The sequence below is a fragment of the Danio rerio genome, chromosome 2, assembly GCF_052040795.2.
Source record: "Danio rerio strain M-AB ecotype USA chromosome 2, GRCz13ab, whole genome shotgun sequence".
Classification (NCBI taxonomy): domain Eukaryota; kingdom Metazoa; phylum Chordata; class Actinopteri; order Cypriniformes; family Danionidae; genus Danio; species Danio rerio.
This window is the reverse complement of record NC_141022.1, coordinates 24647954-24667388: the sequence shown is the minus strand read 5'-3', so window position 1 is coordinate 24667388 and position 19435 is coordinate 24647954. Positions and strand designations below refer to the sequence as shown.

At 35.4% G+C, this 19435-nt stretch overlaps 1 protein-coding gene across 3 annotated transcripts; it reads right to left on the bottom strand.

Moving 5' to 3' along the window:
• Positions 1 to 4610: 4610 nt before the first annotated feature.
• On the bottom strand, positions 4611 to 17894 carry zbtb47a (zinc finger and BTB domain containing 47a). 3 transcript variants are annotated; one of them, XR_015478438.1, is made up of 7 exons: positions 17731 to 17894; positions 14561 to 15769; positions 12024 to 12171; positions 11468 to 11583; positions 10423 to 10567; positions 5902 to 7261; positions 4611 to 5631 (listed from the first exon to the last, which is right to left on the bottom strand). XR_015478438.1 is itself a non-coding variant. In XM_087240754.1 (6 exons), exons 1-6 carry the CDS (start codon positions 17731 to 17733, stop codon positions 6867 to 6869), a joined length of 2016 nt encoding a protein of 671 aa, XP_087096880.1. In that variant the 5' UTR covers positions 17734 to 17894; the 3' UTR covers positions 4611 to 6866. The 3 variants fall into 3 exon arrangements, 2 of the variants coding, with proteins under 2 accessions (XP_087096880.1, XP_087096881.1); XM_087240754.1 differs by having other exon boundaries at positions 4611 to 7261; XM_087240755.1 differs by having other exon boundaries at positions 5550 to 7449.
• Between the last annotated feature and the right edge of the window lie 1541 nt (positions 17895 to 19435).

Here is a 19435-nt window from a genome sequence, read left to right as displayed (position 1 = left end):
GCACTAGATAGATTTTTCTCTGTCTACTAATCACTGTGATTTTCTCTCTCTACTTAAACAAGAGTTGCTCATATCCCTTACACATTAATGACAATGTTGGCGCATATATTGATTGCTTTCATGTGATAGTCATGACATTAAGGGGGAAGGCCTTCCTGTTGGGCAAAACAATAATATTTCCTGCTGATTGCGAATCATAAGTTTAGTGATTACTTGAGTGATTTTTTTTTTTTAAGCCAACATGCCGGATAGCTGTTTTGCAATATTATACACACTGCAAAAAAAGAGCTGGGTTCCAAACAATTCCTTCATGTTTTCACAACACAAATCAATTGATTAACGTACTTGTTTTTACAAATTTAAGTGGACTGAACATAAAACCAATCTTTTGGTCAATTTTGTTGACCTAAAGAAAATCTCAATGGTTGTGTTGTTTAAGCTCGCTTTAAATATGTATTTTATACAAGTAGCAAAATTTAAAATCATTTCAACGACAGCAATAATGAAACTTTCCTGATCTAAAGTACCTGTAACTATCAGTATTTTTGTATGCTTTTTTGTGCAGTTAAAGTATAAATAAAATGTCAAGTCTATGTGTAACCCGGGGAGTGACACTGACTACAGAGGTGAGAATCCACATGCAGGTTTATTAGAATGGTCAGGCAAGCAGTGGTCAATATAGGGGCAAACAGATGTATGAGGGCAATCCAGAGTCGAAGTCAAATGAACAGGCAGGCATAAACTGTCATAAGGCAGGCAGTAAACAGGATGAAACAAATAAATGAGGCAAAGGATCAAAACACAGCAAAGGCAGACTAAGGAAATGCATTACGGTGTCACTGTATAACAAGACTCAGCAACAGTGTTTGCGTTTGAGCAGTATTTATAGTCTATGAATCAGTCCTAGAGCAGCTTCAGCTGTGCGAGTGTAATCAGTGGACACTTGGAGCAGGTGTGTGTGTGTGTTGTGTGTGTGTGTGTGTGTGTGTGTGTGTTTGTGTGTGTTTGTGTGTGGCATGACTGAATATGTAGTCCATTTACAAGCAGATTTGTAGTCCTATGTGTGTGAATGTTTACCAGCAAACTCTAGTGCGGGGGTATCAAACTCAATTCCTGGAGGGCCGAAGCCCTGCACAGTTTAGTTCCAACCCTGCTCCAACACACTTACCTGTAGGTTTCAAACAAGCCTGAAGGACTCAATTAGTTTGATCAGGTGTGTTTAATTAGGGTTGGAACTAAACTGTGCAGAGCTGCGGCCCTTTTGGAACTGAGTTTGACACCTTTGCTCTAGCGGTTGTAGCACGCTGATGAACATGACATGTATAAATAGCAAAAGTGAATACGTTTTCCCTACCAGCAAATATTAAAGGTGCAATAGTTTTCATCGGAAACTACAGTATTTTTGTTATACTGGCTGAAAGTCTCTTCACATCTCGATAACATTAAATTAAGTGATCCTAATGTATTTTAGGTGCTTTTACACCTGACGATCGATTGTTTTGTTCTGAAACGGATTAAAATTGTTACAATGTTTATTTTTGTTCTTGGTGCTGTTTGCTCTCACACGGCAGAGTTTCTAAATGGACCAAATTAGTTCAAACAAGTCACATGCGCATCGGTCAGATTGGTTTCAGGGTTTATTTTTCAGAGTCCCGCGAATTCTGCTCAGCTGTCACATGGTTATTTTAATTTATGATGATAAGCAAGAAGACATTATAAGCGAAAAGGTGCACTTTAATTTTGACACCCACAGACAACGTCATTAAATATAAATCAGAGAGGTATACTAAAAAAAAGTGTTGCATGCAGAACTGTTGCAAACAACTTATATGTGTTGAATTGAAACAAACAAATGAAGTTTAATAATGTTCAACTTAATTTGTTTGTTTAAATTCAACACAAATAAATTGTTTACAACCACTTAACATTAAAAAAATTTATTAAATCCAAGGAATCATCTCTGAATATTTTTTTTCAGCTTAAGACTTTCTCATACAGAGTTTCATTTCAGTTGTCAAGTTTAGTAAAAATCTATCTATTGAATCAATCAATCTAATAAAAAAGTTGTCTAGAGTTCTGCATTATAGGCTAAAATATAGAGAGAAATAACAGATGAAGCAAGACTGCATTCAGATGATAAAGCAGATCAATGTTGATCTTTCTTTCGAGGTGTCAGTGCAGGAATGAACGCAACAATAGGCCTGACACAACATGTTATAAGATTAAAATATGGAAGTTTTCAGATGGTAATTTATGTCAATTTTTCTAACGGATAAACAGCTCTCGATGATTTTTCAGCATGCTTTCACTTTTGTATTCGACATGAAACGCACATTTGCCAGTAGGAATGACGACATCCGACCCTACTCATCATTCTCTCTTCATATAGCCATATGCCTATTACGCAGCCAAGATACACCCTGATTCATTAGTTCGTTGAATCATTTTGCTTTCTCACTACAATTGATCTGCTCAAGAGTTTGTTTCAATCGAGGCGAGATCACATCATTCATGCGATCTCCAAACGATTGATTTGGCCGAAGCCGAGCGTGATTACAGGATTAACAAAATGCCAAATAAACTGCGCTAACTGAGCAATCGAGACAGGTTCTGAAACAAAAGTCCAAAAAAGGGTGAAAGCACCGTTATATGTGATTTAATATACTGTGGAAAGTGTCAGGCCAACAAAATTATGTCCAATTAAAACATTTGGTTCGAACATTATGATAGGCTGTCCCACCTGCCTGTTAAAGTATGTAATTGCATACCTCTGAGCAGCCTTTTTGCAGACTAAACACAACATAATTTTTCAGACAGAAAATGGTTCTAAAATCAATCTGCTGGAGCTAGTGCTATTGCTGTGCTGTTAATCTAATGTAAACACTAATCCTATGAAAAAAAAACAATAATTTAAAGGCTATGGCTTTTCATTTGCATGTTGTTGTTGTCTACTATTTTTATCTTCACCACTGGTGTAGTACACTACTTCATGTGTTCAGGAAATTGGGATGCCGATTTGCAGAGTTGGAAGCAGACTTTTAGTGCTATCAGGCTAACATTAGCATTTTCCAAGATCTATTAATCTTTTAATCTAAGAAAAATAAACAAACACCAAATATAAAAGCAGACACTCACAGTTATGTTGCCATCAAACAGTGACCAAATTGCTGAAGGATTCTTGACCAGATTGATGTAAACATTGCTGAAAATTTTCAATGACTAAAATACAGTGGCAGGTGCGGTATATGGATCACAGGTGGCCTAAAGTTTGTTCATATCTTTTTTTTTTTATGTTGACGTGATTCAAATATTCATAGCTCGAAACAGAAGGAAATCTCACCAGCTTGTGCTGCGTTTCTTTGGGGAGCCTAGTGTAACCTGCCATTACAGCCCATTGTTTTGCCTGCCAGGTCTTCTCACAGGTCACATGACTGAAAACTATCAATGGTTTTTGCTGTCTTCAGTAGTTTGTTTTTTGCTTTTCTACTGTTTTTTATTTCTTTTCTGGCTGTAAAATATCAACCCTTTTCAATAGTGTAGCAAATTTAAGCAAACATTTTAATGACTATACCCAAGTTATGCATAAAACACAATGGAAGGTTGTGAGGGACAAAAGTCTGCATGAACTTGCGTCATCTGTCATGTCACACACACACACACAAAGAATTTTGCTGCCTGTTCAAACTGCTCATTTAAAATAAGTCGAAACAACACAGTTTTTAGGGACAACTTAATTTTGTTATATTCAATCCACTTGAATTGGTAAAAATTATTATGTTGACTTAAAGGAATTGTGGAACCCAGATTTTTTTTTACAGTTTGACCATGTCAAGGCAAGGCATGTCACGTTTCTTTCTGTGCATATAAGAATTTTGACTGCTGAGCGGTAATTTAAGAAGCGTTATGTAAGAAGATGTACACAAGAACATGTAATGTCTGGTGTTTGAATATACATACATGCTAGTGTGGCCTTCTATTATGATAAATGAACATAAAATCTGATGGTTATTATTTGTAGCCCAATATACTATTGAGTCACATATTGAAATATGTTAGTCTTATATTACAACACCATCTTCATACCGTTTAAAGACATTTGGGCCTAATTGCTTTCCATACCAAATTGCCCTGGATAGTCTGCCCAAAAAAAACAAAAAAAACAAACAAATGTTTATAAGCCCCCACTTGTTTCAAACCTGTTTTGAGTTTCTTCATTCAAAAAATATACTTTGAATAATGTTGCAAAACTGGTATAAACTTCCATAGCATGTATATGCCTACTATAAATGTTAGTGGACACCAGTTTTCATCATTCTTCAAAAATATATTTTGTGTTCAACACATTTCCGTTTTATTTTTGCGTAGATTCTCCTTTTAAAATTGATAATGAAATATGCATTGCTGACTAATTGCAAACACAGTAGAGAGGATGTAAAAACTGATGTATACTTAGGCCTAAATAAAAATCACAGACTTTGCTGGTTAAATGTTGTTAGTTTGTTGTTTTATAACCATGTCGATCTAAATTTTGGGGCTTGAGTGTTCAGAATATCTTTTATGATGCAAATGGTGTAAAAAAAAACACTGCTGTTCCAAGAAAACTCAGCTGGTGGAGACAAACACAAGACCATCCATTTTTTTATACAAAGGCTTTGTTAAATGTTGAATAGGTTCAAGTTTGTATACATATTCATGAACATTTATCATTTTAACATGTTATTTTAGAGACAACTTCAATTTAACATTTTACAATTATGACCAATGTTTTTGCGATTAAGTTCTTACATAAAGATAGAAATGAACGTCAATGACTGAACAATAACCTAATTTACTGTAGAAAATAACCAAACTAACATGAGAACATTAACAAAAATCATAAATGTCCATTAAAGAAAATGGCAGTGTACACATTGTCTTATACTCTTTATAGCCATGTGAAAATAAATAACGAGTGAAAGTGTAATTATGCGTCTCAAATTTATTGTTTTGATAATAAGACTTGACTTAGAGACGGTCTAGAAATGCAAATGGTCAATTAAAAATTATACAAAATAAATGTTTAATTCAGAACATAAAGCTACAGAAGGATGTGAGAACTGGATTTAGCTAGATTGTTTTGGAGAATAGCTGATATTTTTATTAATAATATAATACAACCTCAATAAATTCAACTGTTTAAGGGCTTATATGGTTTTTATGACAACAATAACAACAATAACAGATTAAACAGTCATAAATCTGAGCATCGTCAAATACATAAACCCTTGATAATTATTCAAAAGTTTTTTAAACAAAACTTTTTTTAATTGTCAACACATTCAGATTAGTCATTCGTAATTTAGATTCTTTAAAGGGGAATAAATGTACTTCTATAATTAAGGTGCTTCTGAAAACAAACCACAAGTACACATACCTGTGTGCAGATGCCTATTTAGCGTCTACTCAATACTATGGCATCATGGAAAGCTTAATGACTTTCACCACTGTGACCGTTCCCCAAGATGGTGGACGTCAACATGTCTAGTGTGCTTGAATGTGTGGCATCTACACACACCATCTACACAACAAAAATGTATGAACTAAAAAAAATGTTCATGAAACCCTTTACACCAGTGGTCACCAAACTTGTTCCTGGAGGGCCGGTGTCCTGCAGATTTTAGCTCCAACCCTAATTAAACACACCTGAACAAGCTAATCAAGATCTTGCAAGGTATACTTGAAACATCCAGGCAGGTGTGTTGAGGCAAGTTGGAGCTAAACTCTGCAGGGACACTGGCCCTCCAGGATCAAGATTGGTGACCCCTGCTTTACACCAACGAGCTAATCTGACAGAACATTTCCACCATCAAGACCTGTGTGTATACATACAACAGGATATCACCCTCTAAAGTCAAACAATACTTGGGCCTATAAACAAACGAAGACATGAAATAAAGCATCTACAAACAATAAATTACAAATTGAAAGCTTTATGAACCGAATACATGCCAAGCCGTTTTAACAATTATTCTATACTATACTTAATAGCAATCCATTTAGTACAGATATAGTGCTTGTTGTTTAGTTAGTACATTTTAAGTCTACTTATTAATAGATACAAGTACTTATTATTTAGTTACTAGTATCTTTTTAAAAGATACTAGTGCTGGGATAATAAATTAATGTTTTATGATTGATGGATTTGAATTCGATTTTTAAACTAACGCAATTCTCTCTGTAATATTGATTTTCTGAGCTTTAACAGCAGATAGCGCTCTAGGCTACTTCTTACAGCGCTTGTGCTTTCTGCCATGTACTGTAAGTAGTTAGATAATGTGAATATAGCTCACTATGAACATAGTTAACATTTGTATAATGTTTTAATATATTTGTAAAAATTCGTAGGCCTAGTGTATGCCAGAAACCTGCGATTAAGTCATTGTCACTCAAAGAAGAGAGCTGTACAGGCCCAGCGGGAGCGGAACAAAAAAACAAACAATCCTGCACAGACCTCTCAAGGCTGTAGGGTCTGTATGGGACAGCTTCTGGGTGCAGAACCCTGACTGCACTCTGCCAGTTATCAACCTGTGTTTAATAGGTGTAATGTTAAAAAGACTTGCCATGATGAATATGCTTTAGTCTTATTTATAATTCTACAAATATACTGCATATTGAAGAGTAAATGTCAAACATTTAGTACTCTACATCTGGGTAATACCTTTAGCATTTTCCCTAATACTTGTTTGTCTAACTAGGGTTTATGAAAGCACAGAGGACTCCATCAATATGGGAATGACAGGGATTTCAGAATAAGACTCATGAAACAGACAACACTAACATGAAATGTCAAACTCACAATGAAATTATATAAAAATACAAAGCAGTCATTACAGGATCCTGGAGTCTGTCCTTCCAGTGGAGAAGAGCGGCATAACAGAACGCAGATGAGAATTTGACGGTGCTCCTTCGACCGAGTGAAGCACAGATGATGGAAAAGAGACCATGCCGTGCAGATGTGGGCTGACGTCCCCCAGTGTCTCCATCCCCACCGGCAGGTCCTGGTTTGTGTGATTGACAATGGTGGAGGAGTCCAGCAGCACAGGGTTTCTGACCTGCAAACACTTCTCACGGTGAGTTTTCAGCATGTTGGAGAAGCGAAAACGCTGACCGCAGGCTTCACAGGGGTAAGGCTTCTCTCCAGTGTGTGTACGCCGGTGCCGCTTCATATTTGGTCGACTTGTAAAACTCTTTCCGCAGATCTCACATATATACGGTTTCTCTCCTGAAAAGAGCCAGCAGACTTCTTAGAATGAATAGGGATTTTTCACAAATTTTTATTTTTATTAATAAAGGGGCAGTTCATTCAAAAAAATGAAAATGTACTATTTACTCAGCCTCAGGTGGTTCCAAACATTTATGTGCTTCTTTCTTCTGTTGAACACAGAAGATCTTTTGAGGAAAGCTGAAAATCTGTTCATAGTAGCGACAAAAAATACTATGGTTGTCAATGGTTCTTCAAAATATCTTCTTCTGAGTTCAACACAAGTCAAACGGGTTTGGAACAAGTTAAAGGAGAGTAAATAAAATCAGAATTGATTTGTTTGGGGTGAACTACCTGTTTAAGTATTATTACCCTTTTGATAGTCTTCAATTGCACTTTGTTACCAGCATAACAAAACGGGAAAATGTCACTAAAAGCCAGTGCTGACAAAAGTTATTTTTAAAGTAATTCATTACAGTTTTGTATTACCATTAAAAGAGTAACTAAATGTGTTACCTTAAGTATTTATTTTAGGAAAAGTAATACATCCTGTTACTTTTCAGTTTTTTTGTGTCATATTCTGCCATAACAACACTTGTGCAGCCTTTTCACTCTTGTGTATCACTCCGCCCACACAGAGTGACAACAAATCAATAGACTCACTACTGTTTGATAAACATTGCAGCTGTTGGACAACATAATGTACTTTTGAGGCTTTTTATGTGATAATGTAGTTGTTTAGATTGCAACTATGCAGCTTATTTATAAAAATAGTTGTTATGGTCTCAGAAAACCATAAACACAGTTAATAGTATTGAAAGGATGGCAATGTATGTTTTTCATAATAGATATGTTTCTATGGAGTTAAGGCGACATCTAGTGGTTGATGTCAGTAGCTGAAGTTATTGCCTTAAGTTTTGGTTTCATTTTAGCATTTTAGCTTTTTCGGCAAAGACATGTGGCATGGCAGTTATTTAGCAGCTTATTGCCACAAGGAAAACGTGCTAACAGTATAGTTTAAAGAGGGCAATACCCTAGTATTATTATTATTATTATTATTATTATATTAAGTATTATTTTTTTTGAGAGATAACATAAATACAATGGGTTTTCTGTCAAAGAATGTTATTAGTTTGTATAATTGATTGTTAATGTCAACAGAATTCATTGAGTTGATGTTGCCATTTATTTGTGTTTCACAGTTTTTACAAGTTAGAAGCAATAAAGGATGAGAAAAGGATGTATCAGCATGTCATCTGTGATTTTTTTATGACTTTTTCATGTTAACTGACTGGATAACTAAGCAGCCAGACTTAGTGAGGCCAGTACAATAGTACTTTTTAATTCAATATTTATAATTTCGGAGATTCAGAGCATCAGCAGCCATCAACCCGTCATACTGAGCAGAGCAAAGAAATTGACGGTTGATGCCAGCTGATCAAATCATTATAAAACAGGTAAGTGGCGCTGTATAAAAATATAACATCATAAAATATTTATAATAATCGGCCTATATATATATATATATATATATATATATATATATATATATATATATATATATATATATATATATACACACATCGGCTATCGGCCTCCAAGTCTAAAGAGTTATCGGTTATCGATATCGGCCAAAAAATCCATATCGGTGCATCCCTAATATATAGTATTATTTTTTATTATTATTGACAAATGTAAAGTCCTTTAACATCGAAAGTAAAATATGAGTTAATAAAGATGTAAAAGTAAAATTACATCTTGTACAGTTGAGACGCAGCTTAAACAGACCTTTCAGTAGTGCTGTTTTTCTGAATTGCATAAATAATTAAAGGCTTGGAAAAAAAAAGGTCAACACTCTTCAGCAATAATTTTCAAGTGATGGTGAATCTGTTTTTTACAGCTACAGTGTGTATCAGGTTTACACAATGTACACAGTTTCTGCACATTCTCCTGACTTTTCTCAACACATTCATTCATTCATTCATTCATTCATTCATTATCTGTTCGACTTAGTCCCTTTATTAATCTGGGGTCGCCAAAGCGAAATGAACCTCCAACTTCTCCAGTAAGATTTTACGCAGCGGATGCCCTTCCAACCGCAACCCATCTCTGGGAAACATCTATCCACACACACTCATACACTACGGACAATTTAGCCAACCCAATTCACCTATACCACGTCTTTGGACTGTTGGGGAAACCGGAGCACCCGGAGAAAACCCCTGCGAACGCAGGGAGAACACGCAAACTCCACACAGAAATGGCAACTGACCCAGCCGAGGCTCAAACCAACGACCCACCGACCTTCTTGCTGTGAGAGGACAGCACTACCTACTGCGCCACTGCGTCACCTTTTTCAACACAATTAATTAAAAAACAATGTAACTACCATTAGTTTTTTTATCTAACTTGGATTTTTTAGGTGGAAATCATAAAGTAATGCCTTATTTTAGTAGTTATGTAAAAGAGTAATGATTACTATTAACTCCTGTTACTTTTAATACATTACCCTCAACACTGCTAAAAACAAAAGGGTGGGTCCCCACCCAATAGGAAATCATGAAAGCATGTTTTTTTCTTTGCAAATGTACATAGAATATTGTGTATATTTAGCAAAATATGGAGAACATGAAAGGGTCAACAATTAATGATGAATGTCTATGACTTGTTAAAGGCTTATTATGCCATAGGCCACATTGACACAGCAGATTTTGATGATCAATTTAAATTTTGTGACAATATTCAGATTTTTTTTTTTTAATGAGCGGCATACACCTTCTTTTAAAAAAGTAAATTATTAATTTTTTTAAAAAGTAAAATTGTTATAGTTTATGACAGAATAGTTCACATTTGACCATCCTTTTTAACCTAAGCTTTTTTGAGTAATATCCATATTGGGTGATGTGATTTATGCACAGTTTGACCAAAACAGTTTGCCTTCATTAAATGTAAATCGTTTACACGATGGACGTGTGCACTCTCTCCCTCTCTCTTTAATATACTCAAATTTTTTTAATGTAAAATTACTCAACTGTCTTAAAACTGTGCACATTACTGATGTCCATGATTAATTAACCATCAACAAGGTGTACCTATTTAAAGATTATAAACAATTAACAATCATCGGAATCCATTGTAAAAAGGATTTGAAAAAGTGTGATAATTGCTTAAGAGCATTTCACCTGTGTGCGTCTTCATGTGTTCATCGAAATACTGTTTCATATTGAAGTCCTTCCCACACCACTGACACATAAACTGCTTGTGTCCGATATGGATGCTCATGTGAGAGCGCAGCTGGTATTTATACTGAAAACGCTCACTGCACACCTGAAAGACAACAAGTGAACAGGTTTCAAACATTTCCAGCACTTAATAACTGATGCTAATAAAACATTACAACACTATTAAACAGATTGTTTTGCTTTGGGCTAACATACTAAATTTACAAACATGAAGTTATTTGGGCTCTGGTTCCAGAACAATTTTTCCCAATATCTGTTCACCCTTGGATTAAAAAATAAAAAATAAATTAAAGCATTTTTATCTATAGTAGAAACAATAATTTTTAAGTCTATGTTAAATCAAAATTTACAATGTTTATTTTGTTAGTGCATATTGTAATTCTTTACACAATTACAATAAATAATTAATTTGTGCAACTTAATCCACTGAAAAAATGTTTGTGTTGATCATTTTCAATCAAAGTCTGACCGTTTGCTTTAAAGTTTGGAGTGGCGAGCCTTCTCTGGTGATGTCAGCCACAATGTTCTTAACCATGCCCCTCTTACCATTTGCTTTAAGGGAATGTTGCTCAAAAAGAAAGCCCCGCCTCTCACTCAATATTCTTATTCATTTGGAAGTACATCAACATATTGAAATAAAAGTTGCAGCAACTTCTGCTTTACACAAATTTTAAAGGTTTAGCAGTTATTGTTAAAAATCAATAACCTTTAATTTCCATCCGGTTAGAACAAAGTTCATTAACATAACCTTTCCAAATATGGTCAATAATGACCTTCTGATTTATTATATTGGGTAATAAAGAAGCACAAAAACATTTCTGGATATTTTTTTTTTACTTATCTAAGAAACATACCTACTGTGTAGACATCAGAGAACAATTTAACATATTGAATCACTGCAGTATATGACACCTTTAAATCCAACAACAGAAACAGGCACAGTTTTTCCTACTATATGGCTTAATTTGAGCATCAATTTTTATACCTCACACTGGAAAGGTTTTTCTCCTGAATGCTGGAGCGAGTGGACCTTCAGAGACATGCTCCTTTTAAAGGACTTGCCGCAGGTCTCGCAGGTGAATGGCATCTCTTTTGTATGGGCTGAAGATAAGCAAATGCAAGAGACATCAGACTGCCAAACATCCCAGCAAGCATGTTTTGCTTTTAAAAGATATCTAATAGACATCTAAACAAAGTTGTCTTGGCTAAAACAAGGCTAATTTTGGGTTTGTCAGTGAAAATCTATTAAATGTCTAAGAATAGGCCAAAACTAGACTAGTCATCAAATAAACATAAATGATTGACTGCACATATAAAGTCTTTCTATTTGACCACTAGTCTAGTTTTAAGCTATTCTTAGATGTCTCTTATATTTTCACTGATAGTCCAAGTTTAACCTTGTTTTAGCCAAGCTGTCTACATTAAGATGTCTATTAGACATCTATTAAAAACAAAATGGTTTGCTGGGCCATTACCTTTTAGAGTATAAGAAAGACTGTGAGTAAAGATCTAAGAGTGAAAATAACAATAACCCAACTCACCGACCATGTGCTTGCGTACATGAGCCATCGTGTAGAATTTCTTCTCACAGATCTCACAAGTGTACTTCTTCTCGGCGTAGCCATGAACGATTTTATTATGCTCATGAAGCGACCACAGCTTTCTAAAGGCTTTTCCACAAGTCAGACACTGCGAAACCAGACAAACATATACTTTCAGATACAATCATGTGAATTGTATCGTATTTACTTCAGTGTTTGTATTGGTTTTACTTGTTTGTGTATAGATGTTCATGCTATAAACAAATAAGCTTTTACAAATCTACAAATTGTACCATGTTTTTGATTTGATGGACAAAGTGCTCATTTCATTAACAAAAAATATTTGTGTCATAAAATGTAAACAATTTTACAGATGAAAATAAGCCAAAAACTAAATGAAAAAAAAAAAGTAATAAGTATACAAGATTGTAATATTAGCTGCGATGACTTTTAAAAAACATTTGCTGTATGCGTAATAATAATGTTTTGTCCTTAAATAGAGGTGCAGGAGCACATTAACAAATGCAAGAGTATTCAACTTTGGAAATAATAGAGAAATATTGAATGTATGCATTATTATAAACCTTTTAGATTTTAAAACTACAATAAAACCCAATATTATTCATTCTTTTTTATAGGCACTTTACAGAACACTCAAGGACTTTTCACAACAAATCAACTGAAATTAAACAACGATAATCATAGATACAGCCTAAAAGACCTAATGCAAGCTATCACATTAAAGCCTGCATTAAACGATGGGTTTTAAGCAGAGATATTAAACAATGTTGTTACTGTTTTGCAAATCCTCTGGTCATGAGGTCATAAATAACGAGCTGCATGACTAAAGTCTCGAGACCTCATAAAATCTGTGCAAATTCTAGAGAGAAAAAGATTACTGAAAATGATGAATATAGTGCAAGTATAAGAAAAAAAGCTAAGGATAAATAAGCTTTCATTGATGCAGTGTTTGTTAGCATTGGGCCATTTTTTCTGAGATACAACTATTTGAAAATCTGCAATCTGAGGGTTAAAAAAACTAAATCAGAAACATTTTACCTATAGTTCTTAGCCATGCATTTTACTAATCAAAAAAATATTTACAAAATGTCTTCATGGAACATTATCTTTATTTATTATTCCTACGAATTCTGGCATAAAATACAAATCGATCGTTTTGACTAATACAACGTACTTCTGACTTTTCCTACAAATATACCTCTGCAACTTGCACTGTAAAAGAATAAGTTTCACACAATTCCGTCAGGTTGTCCTAACACAAATTAATCAAGTTAACATATTTAAGTCGATTAAACATAAAACAAGCAGCAAAATATTATTATGTTATGTGGTACAAGGTCACACATTTCCTATATCTTAAGATAGGAGTCAATACAAAGATCAAATAATAAGAAGGAGAAAAATAATTGAGTGTCTTGTGTGTAAGAAAAAGCATTGTTGTATTGATGTTTAGTAATATGGGAGTAATGTTTTCATTTATGGATGTTTTGCAAATAATTTGTGCAGCTAAATTTGGCATTAACTGAAGTTTACAGAGGAGCTTTGAAGGCAGACAATAACAAAATAGCTATAATAAAAACATAAAGGAGGATTTTAATGTATCTTTGAAAGAATATTTCTATAAACATGGATTGGAAACAGAAAACTGGATGAAGAAAACTAGTAATTTCCAGTTAGTTTGTGCCTGTAAACTAATTCTGGTATTTGTTTATGTGGTTTATCTATTTATATGCAATTTGTGTAGAGGAAAAAAACTCAACATAAAACACAAAACACAAAAAATATGTAACAGGTGTAGGAGCAGAATGCCAAGTGAACAGACCAAACAGAACTTGTCACACACAAGATACTTTATTTTTATTTGTTTTTTTCATTGCTTTATTAACTTGCATGTCCAAAACTATTGTTTTTGATTTAAATCAAAAACTGATGCAACTTTTTAAAATTAAGACTGAATACGTCGATGAAGTGATATGCACAGACTATTTAAGACAATATTTGCTAATTAGACTGCAATGCTAAGCTAAACTACCAGCTAGTTACCATTACAATATATATGTATGTATATTTGTATGTATGTATGTATGTATGTATGTATGTATGTATGTATGTATGTATGTATATATATATATATATATATATATATATATATATATATATATATAAACTACCAGCTAGTTACCATTACAATATAAATATGTATGTATATTTGTATGTATGTATGTATGTATGTATGTATGTATGTATGTATGTATGTATATATATATATATATATATATATATATATATATATATATATATATATATATATATATATATATATATATATGTGTGTGTGTGTATATATATATATATATATATATATATATATATATATATATATATATATATATATGCTTGTGTGTTTCAAAAGTGTCGAGTTTGGTACTAAAATTTTAAAAACCATTAAGATTTGAGTGCTGTTAAGTGCAAATCTAAACTAAACTAACCGCTGATTAACCATTGTGTTGACTCACCTGAATGCTCTTCTCGCAGTCAGTCTGCTGATGCAGCAGTAACTCGCTGTCCAGGAGGAAGCGTTTGCCACACTTCTCACAGACACACATGCGGTTGTGTGTGACGTTCATGTGTTTCTCCAGGTACCAGCGGTTATTGAACGTCTTCGGGCACCTCAGACAGCTGAAGCTCTCAAAACCGTCCTGATCCAGACGTTCCTCGCTAGGATCACGATCCGTCTCTTGCCTTGCTCTCGCACAGCTCCTCTTGGAGACCAGTGGAGCAGAGGCCCGGCTCTTCATTTCCGACAAAAAAACAGACTCGCCTTCATCCTCGCTAGTGCCTTCAAGTCTCACATCATCATCGTCATCCTCATCTTCACTTTGCTCACCGTCCTCCTCCTCTTCCTCCTCCTCCAAAGTCACATTGTTTCTCGATTCTTCAAAAGTCCCATCACTGCTCTTTTCTTTTCCAGAAAGCTGCTGTCCCGATGGAGACTGAGCTGCTGAGCTTCCATCCAAACCTTTCGACACATTCAGAGTCTGGTTATTCAGATTTAATTCCACAATAATCTGCTCTCCATTGAATGAATCAGGATCTTCAGGGTTCCTCGGTTCCTTCCCTTCCACTTTACAAATACCTCCTTGCACCGACTGCAAATCGGCAACCTGAACAGAATATGGGTTTCCTTCACTCTTCCCTCCGCAGATCCTGGCACACGTTGTGTCCTTCTCCTGCTTGATGTCCTTCACCGAATCGCTCCAGTTGCCCTCAGGTTTGTTTTGCTGATCTTTGACACTGATCTCCACCGAGCCTCGGGAGATGAGTTCGTTGCAGGATGTAGCAATGTTGCTCATCTGGAGCACCGTGGCAGCTCTCAGGACATCCTGAGCATTGCAGCCGGAGACCAGCAGCCTGGAGGTGTAGATGAAGTTGAGGATCTGCTGTAGGCCTTGAGGTTTGAGGGCGTCCAGCGAGAGCTCCACACGCCTCAGGTCTTTACTGGAGGCAAAGAGCGAGTGGAAGAAAGGGCTGAAGGCTGCCAGGATGCCCTTGTGAGCCTGGAAGGACTTGTGGTGGTGCAGGAGGACGATGTCCACGTCGCACAGATCTGGCTGGAAGAGGCGCTGCTCGTTCAGCCTGTCCATCAGGAAGGTGCAGTGAAGGGCCACGTCCTCAACGATGGAGAACTCCACGGACGGGTGATCGGCAGTCTTCTCCACAATCAGCTGTCAAAGTGAAACAGATTAAAGTGAGATGCACATCGCTTTTAGATTTGAATTCTAACCCAAGCATTGACGAGACATTTTTAAAGATAACTTGTCAATTAAGAGACAACTCTTGCCTCTCATTGACAAGTTTTATGGCAATCCGTGTTTTAGGTATAATATGATTAAGGAAGCCCGAGCGGATGTCCTGAATGAGTTACATGACTTCTAGGTGTCTTGGGACAAAAGAATAAGACAATCAGAGAAAGTCTAGATCAGATGCTGTATAAAGATGAAGATTTGAACAGCTTTCCTTTGACTTACTCCCTTTATTATCAGGGATTACCTCAGCTAAATGATCCACCCCATTGACCTGAATGTATGCATGTTAAAATTTATATTAATATATACTATATCTTAAAAAAAAGTATTTTTTTTTTTTTGACAAAAATGTTCAAACCTATCTGCATTCAAATGGTTATAAAACATGAACACATAAAGATATATTATTTTTTTTAAAAAGTAGAGGCTTGGTAGTTTAAAAGTAGAAGCTTTATGAAATATAATATTTATATATTTCTAGCAGAAAGAATTCTTAGGGTTTTCAAATTTGATCAAAAATGCTGATAGCAGCTGGTAACTTAAAAAAAAACCCTGATGGAACATTGTAATCAAATAAATAATAACTCTGCATTTACAAGTAGCTATTAAGCAAAGTAAATATTGTAATTGTATCGTAATGGGGTATACGGCCACAGACTGCCCCTGGAATTCCGGTTAATTGTCATTCCCATACAAAACCACAGCGTTTAAGATCTGATTGCTTAATAAACAGTGATCTTTAATGCCTGGCTGAGATACGATATAAAGTAAAATCCGACCAAACAAGAAGCACTGCATTAAATTATATTTTTCCGCGCCATGTCTTTAGAAATATGCAAATGATTTTACCACAGTATTTTCATTGGAGTTTCTGTGCTAGCCAGCAGCTAATGACAGGGCCTGCATTTAAACGGTCTTTCATCTCTTTTTTACATTTTAACAAACAAATGGATGATTAAGTCTATTTAACTGAATGCATTAAATTTACATTACAACATCGATGCTGTAAAAAGGAACCTTATGGAATTAAAAGTAGTCACATAAAGCTTTCACCGGAAGTTCATCATTAGCTGAAAAACACTAGCTGTGCATATAGCCCATTGCATAAACTTTGATAACGTCTCAGTATAGGGACCATTTCTGACTATTAACTAGTTTAGCATTTAACATATTAGCTTGCCTGTACTATGGACATTTTGGCTGTTTATTGGTACAAAGTATGACGTTTATTAGTGTAAATAACATATCAACATGATCACATTCAACATCCCCCTACCCAATACCCGAACGAAACTACTAAATAACTTTATTAATTGTGAGAACACATTTAAAAAGACCACATCAATTAAAATGTTTATGGAAGTATTAAAGCTGTTTTAAAATTTTCAATATATAAATCATTGCAAAGAAAATTACATCACATCTGTCATGTAATATATATCCATGTTTAGCAGTGAAGATATTGTCCATATATTATTAATATAACATAATGGGTAAACATTTAGACAATTAAACGGTTTTTATTTGCTTTTAAGGTTTATTGTATTATTTATTATTTTGAACTATATCATAATTTCATTTTAAGATCTAGTTAGCAGCATCACTACAAACACAACACTGCTAATTTAAGTTTAGAATTCCCTATGTGATGGATCAGGTGGTTTAGTAAAGCTGTATTAATATCTGAACAGAAGTATTGATAATAACATCAAGATTCTGACCAAAAGTAGACAAAAGTTGTTGAAGCTCTGCACTGTTGTGCATGATGTCAGCACATCAGTATTTCAGACATCATCATCTTTCAGGCGAGCCTGAAGTCTGTCAGACTCTGCAGGCCAACAACAAACAGAAACAACAGTCAGTCAGTCATTTCTTCCTACCATGATGATCCAGCGGTCTCTGCCTCGAAGGAGAAGCGGCTGCTCTGCTCAGCATTTCACCGCTCTGTTTGCAGGAAAACCGCTGTCATTTATATATCCACTCTTCTTCTCAAGACAGCTGTGCTTTTTCGCCATGTCCGCAAGAGAAGAGCGGTGATGATGATGACGATGATGAAGATGATGATTGGAGGTCGAAAATCATATGGGTCGTTTTGTCTGGAGCTTTAAAGCGACAGGGACGTGATTTAAAGGACGGAGCTTTCCACAGTCTGCAGCTTTCGGAGAGATATTATGTTTACAAATGGTCGTATAACCGCTCGGCATAAGAGCATTTTGGGGGGGTCTTCAAGTGTCTATTTGAGCACCTGGCGGCCGCTGCGCAGTCAGAGGCGCGGAGCTCCTGAAGGCACAGGCGGAGCGGCGGGGTCAGCGAGTCCATCGCCGAGTGAACCGGTTCACCGCCTGCAGAGCAACGCCGCGGCCACCAGCTGGCGCTATAACACAGCGAGTTTTTAATAAAAGATTTTATTTTTTCGACAGCATCATGCTTCGTCTGAAATCTGTCATTGATTTTCTCCATTAAACATGAATGCACACATAAAAGATTAATACTTTTCATATTCTGAAATTGCACCTTACTCTGATCAATTTTACTGACTGACTTAAAAGGTCGTGCAAAAATACTGGGAGGAATAACAGTTTTATCAATCTGTTCTATAGTAGTTTTATAGAACAGATTGATAGCTAGCTAAGCAGCTCAAACATAGCTTCATTTTTTTTACTAATGTAGCTTTTCCAGTAGCTAACTACATTTTCTAGTAAGTATCTTGTCAACAGCTACATTTCATTTAGAGATCCAACAGTGGTCTGAAGCAGTACAGCATCGTCTTACAACACCAAACTCCACAATAGTATATTACAGCCATCCATTGATGAATCACACATCTCATGGTTTACTATTTATTTTGTCATTCATTCATTTTCTTTTCGGCTTAGTCCCTTTATTAATCTGGGGTCGCCACAACAGTATGAACCGCCAACTTATTCAGCATATGTTTTACACAACGCATGCCCTTTTAGCTGCACCCAAGTAGTGGAAAACACCCATACACACTTATTCACACACATACACTATGACCAATTTAGACCTATACCACATGACCTCGGATTGTCGGAGAAACCGGAGCACCTGGAGGAAACCCACAAACATGCAAACTAGTGACCTTTTTGCTGTGAGGCGACAGTGCTAACCACTGAGCCACTGGGTTGCTCCTTATTATTTCATTTAATTGTTTATTTTTGGCTTAGTCTCTTTATTAATCAAGGGTCACCACAGCAGAATGAATCGCCAATTAATTCAGCATATTTATGCAGTGGATGCAATGAATTATTTGTTAATAATATATTCAAATAATAATTAACTGCAGTTAAACTTGAACCCATGAATAATTCTAACAGTTGGCAATAACCTGAAGTAAGAACTTTCATGTGAAGGCGTCAATTTAATTTCTTGCCAAAACAAAGTTGTCACTATTTATTTCTGAATTGTTACTTTTGTTATTCCCATGCTTCATTTGTTGCAGTTTTGTACTTTGACTCTTGACAGTCTGATAAATTTGAAAACTATGTAATAAAACACTAAGCTTTGATATTATAATTTTAAGTTGTCATGGTGGCATAATCGCCTCACAGCAAGAAGGTTGCT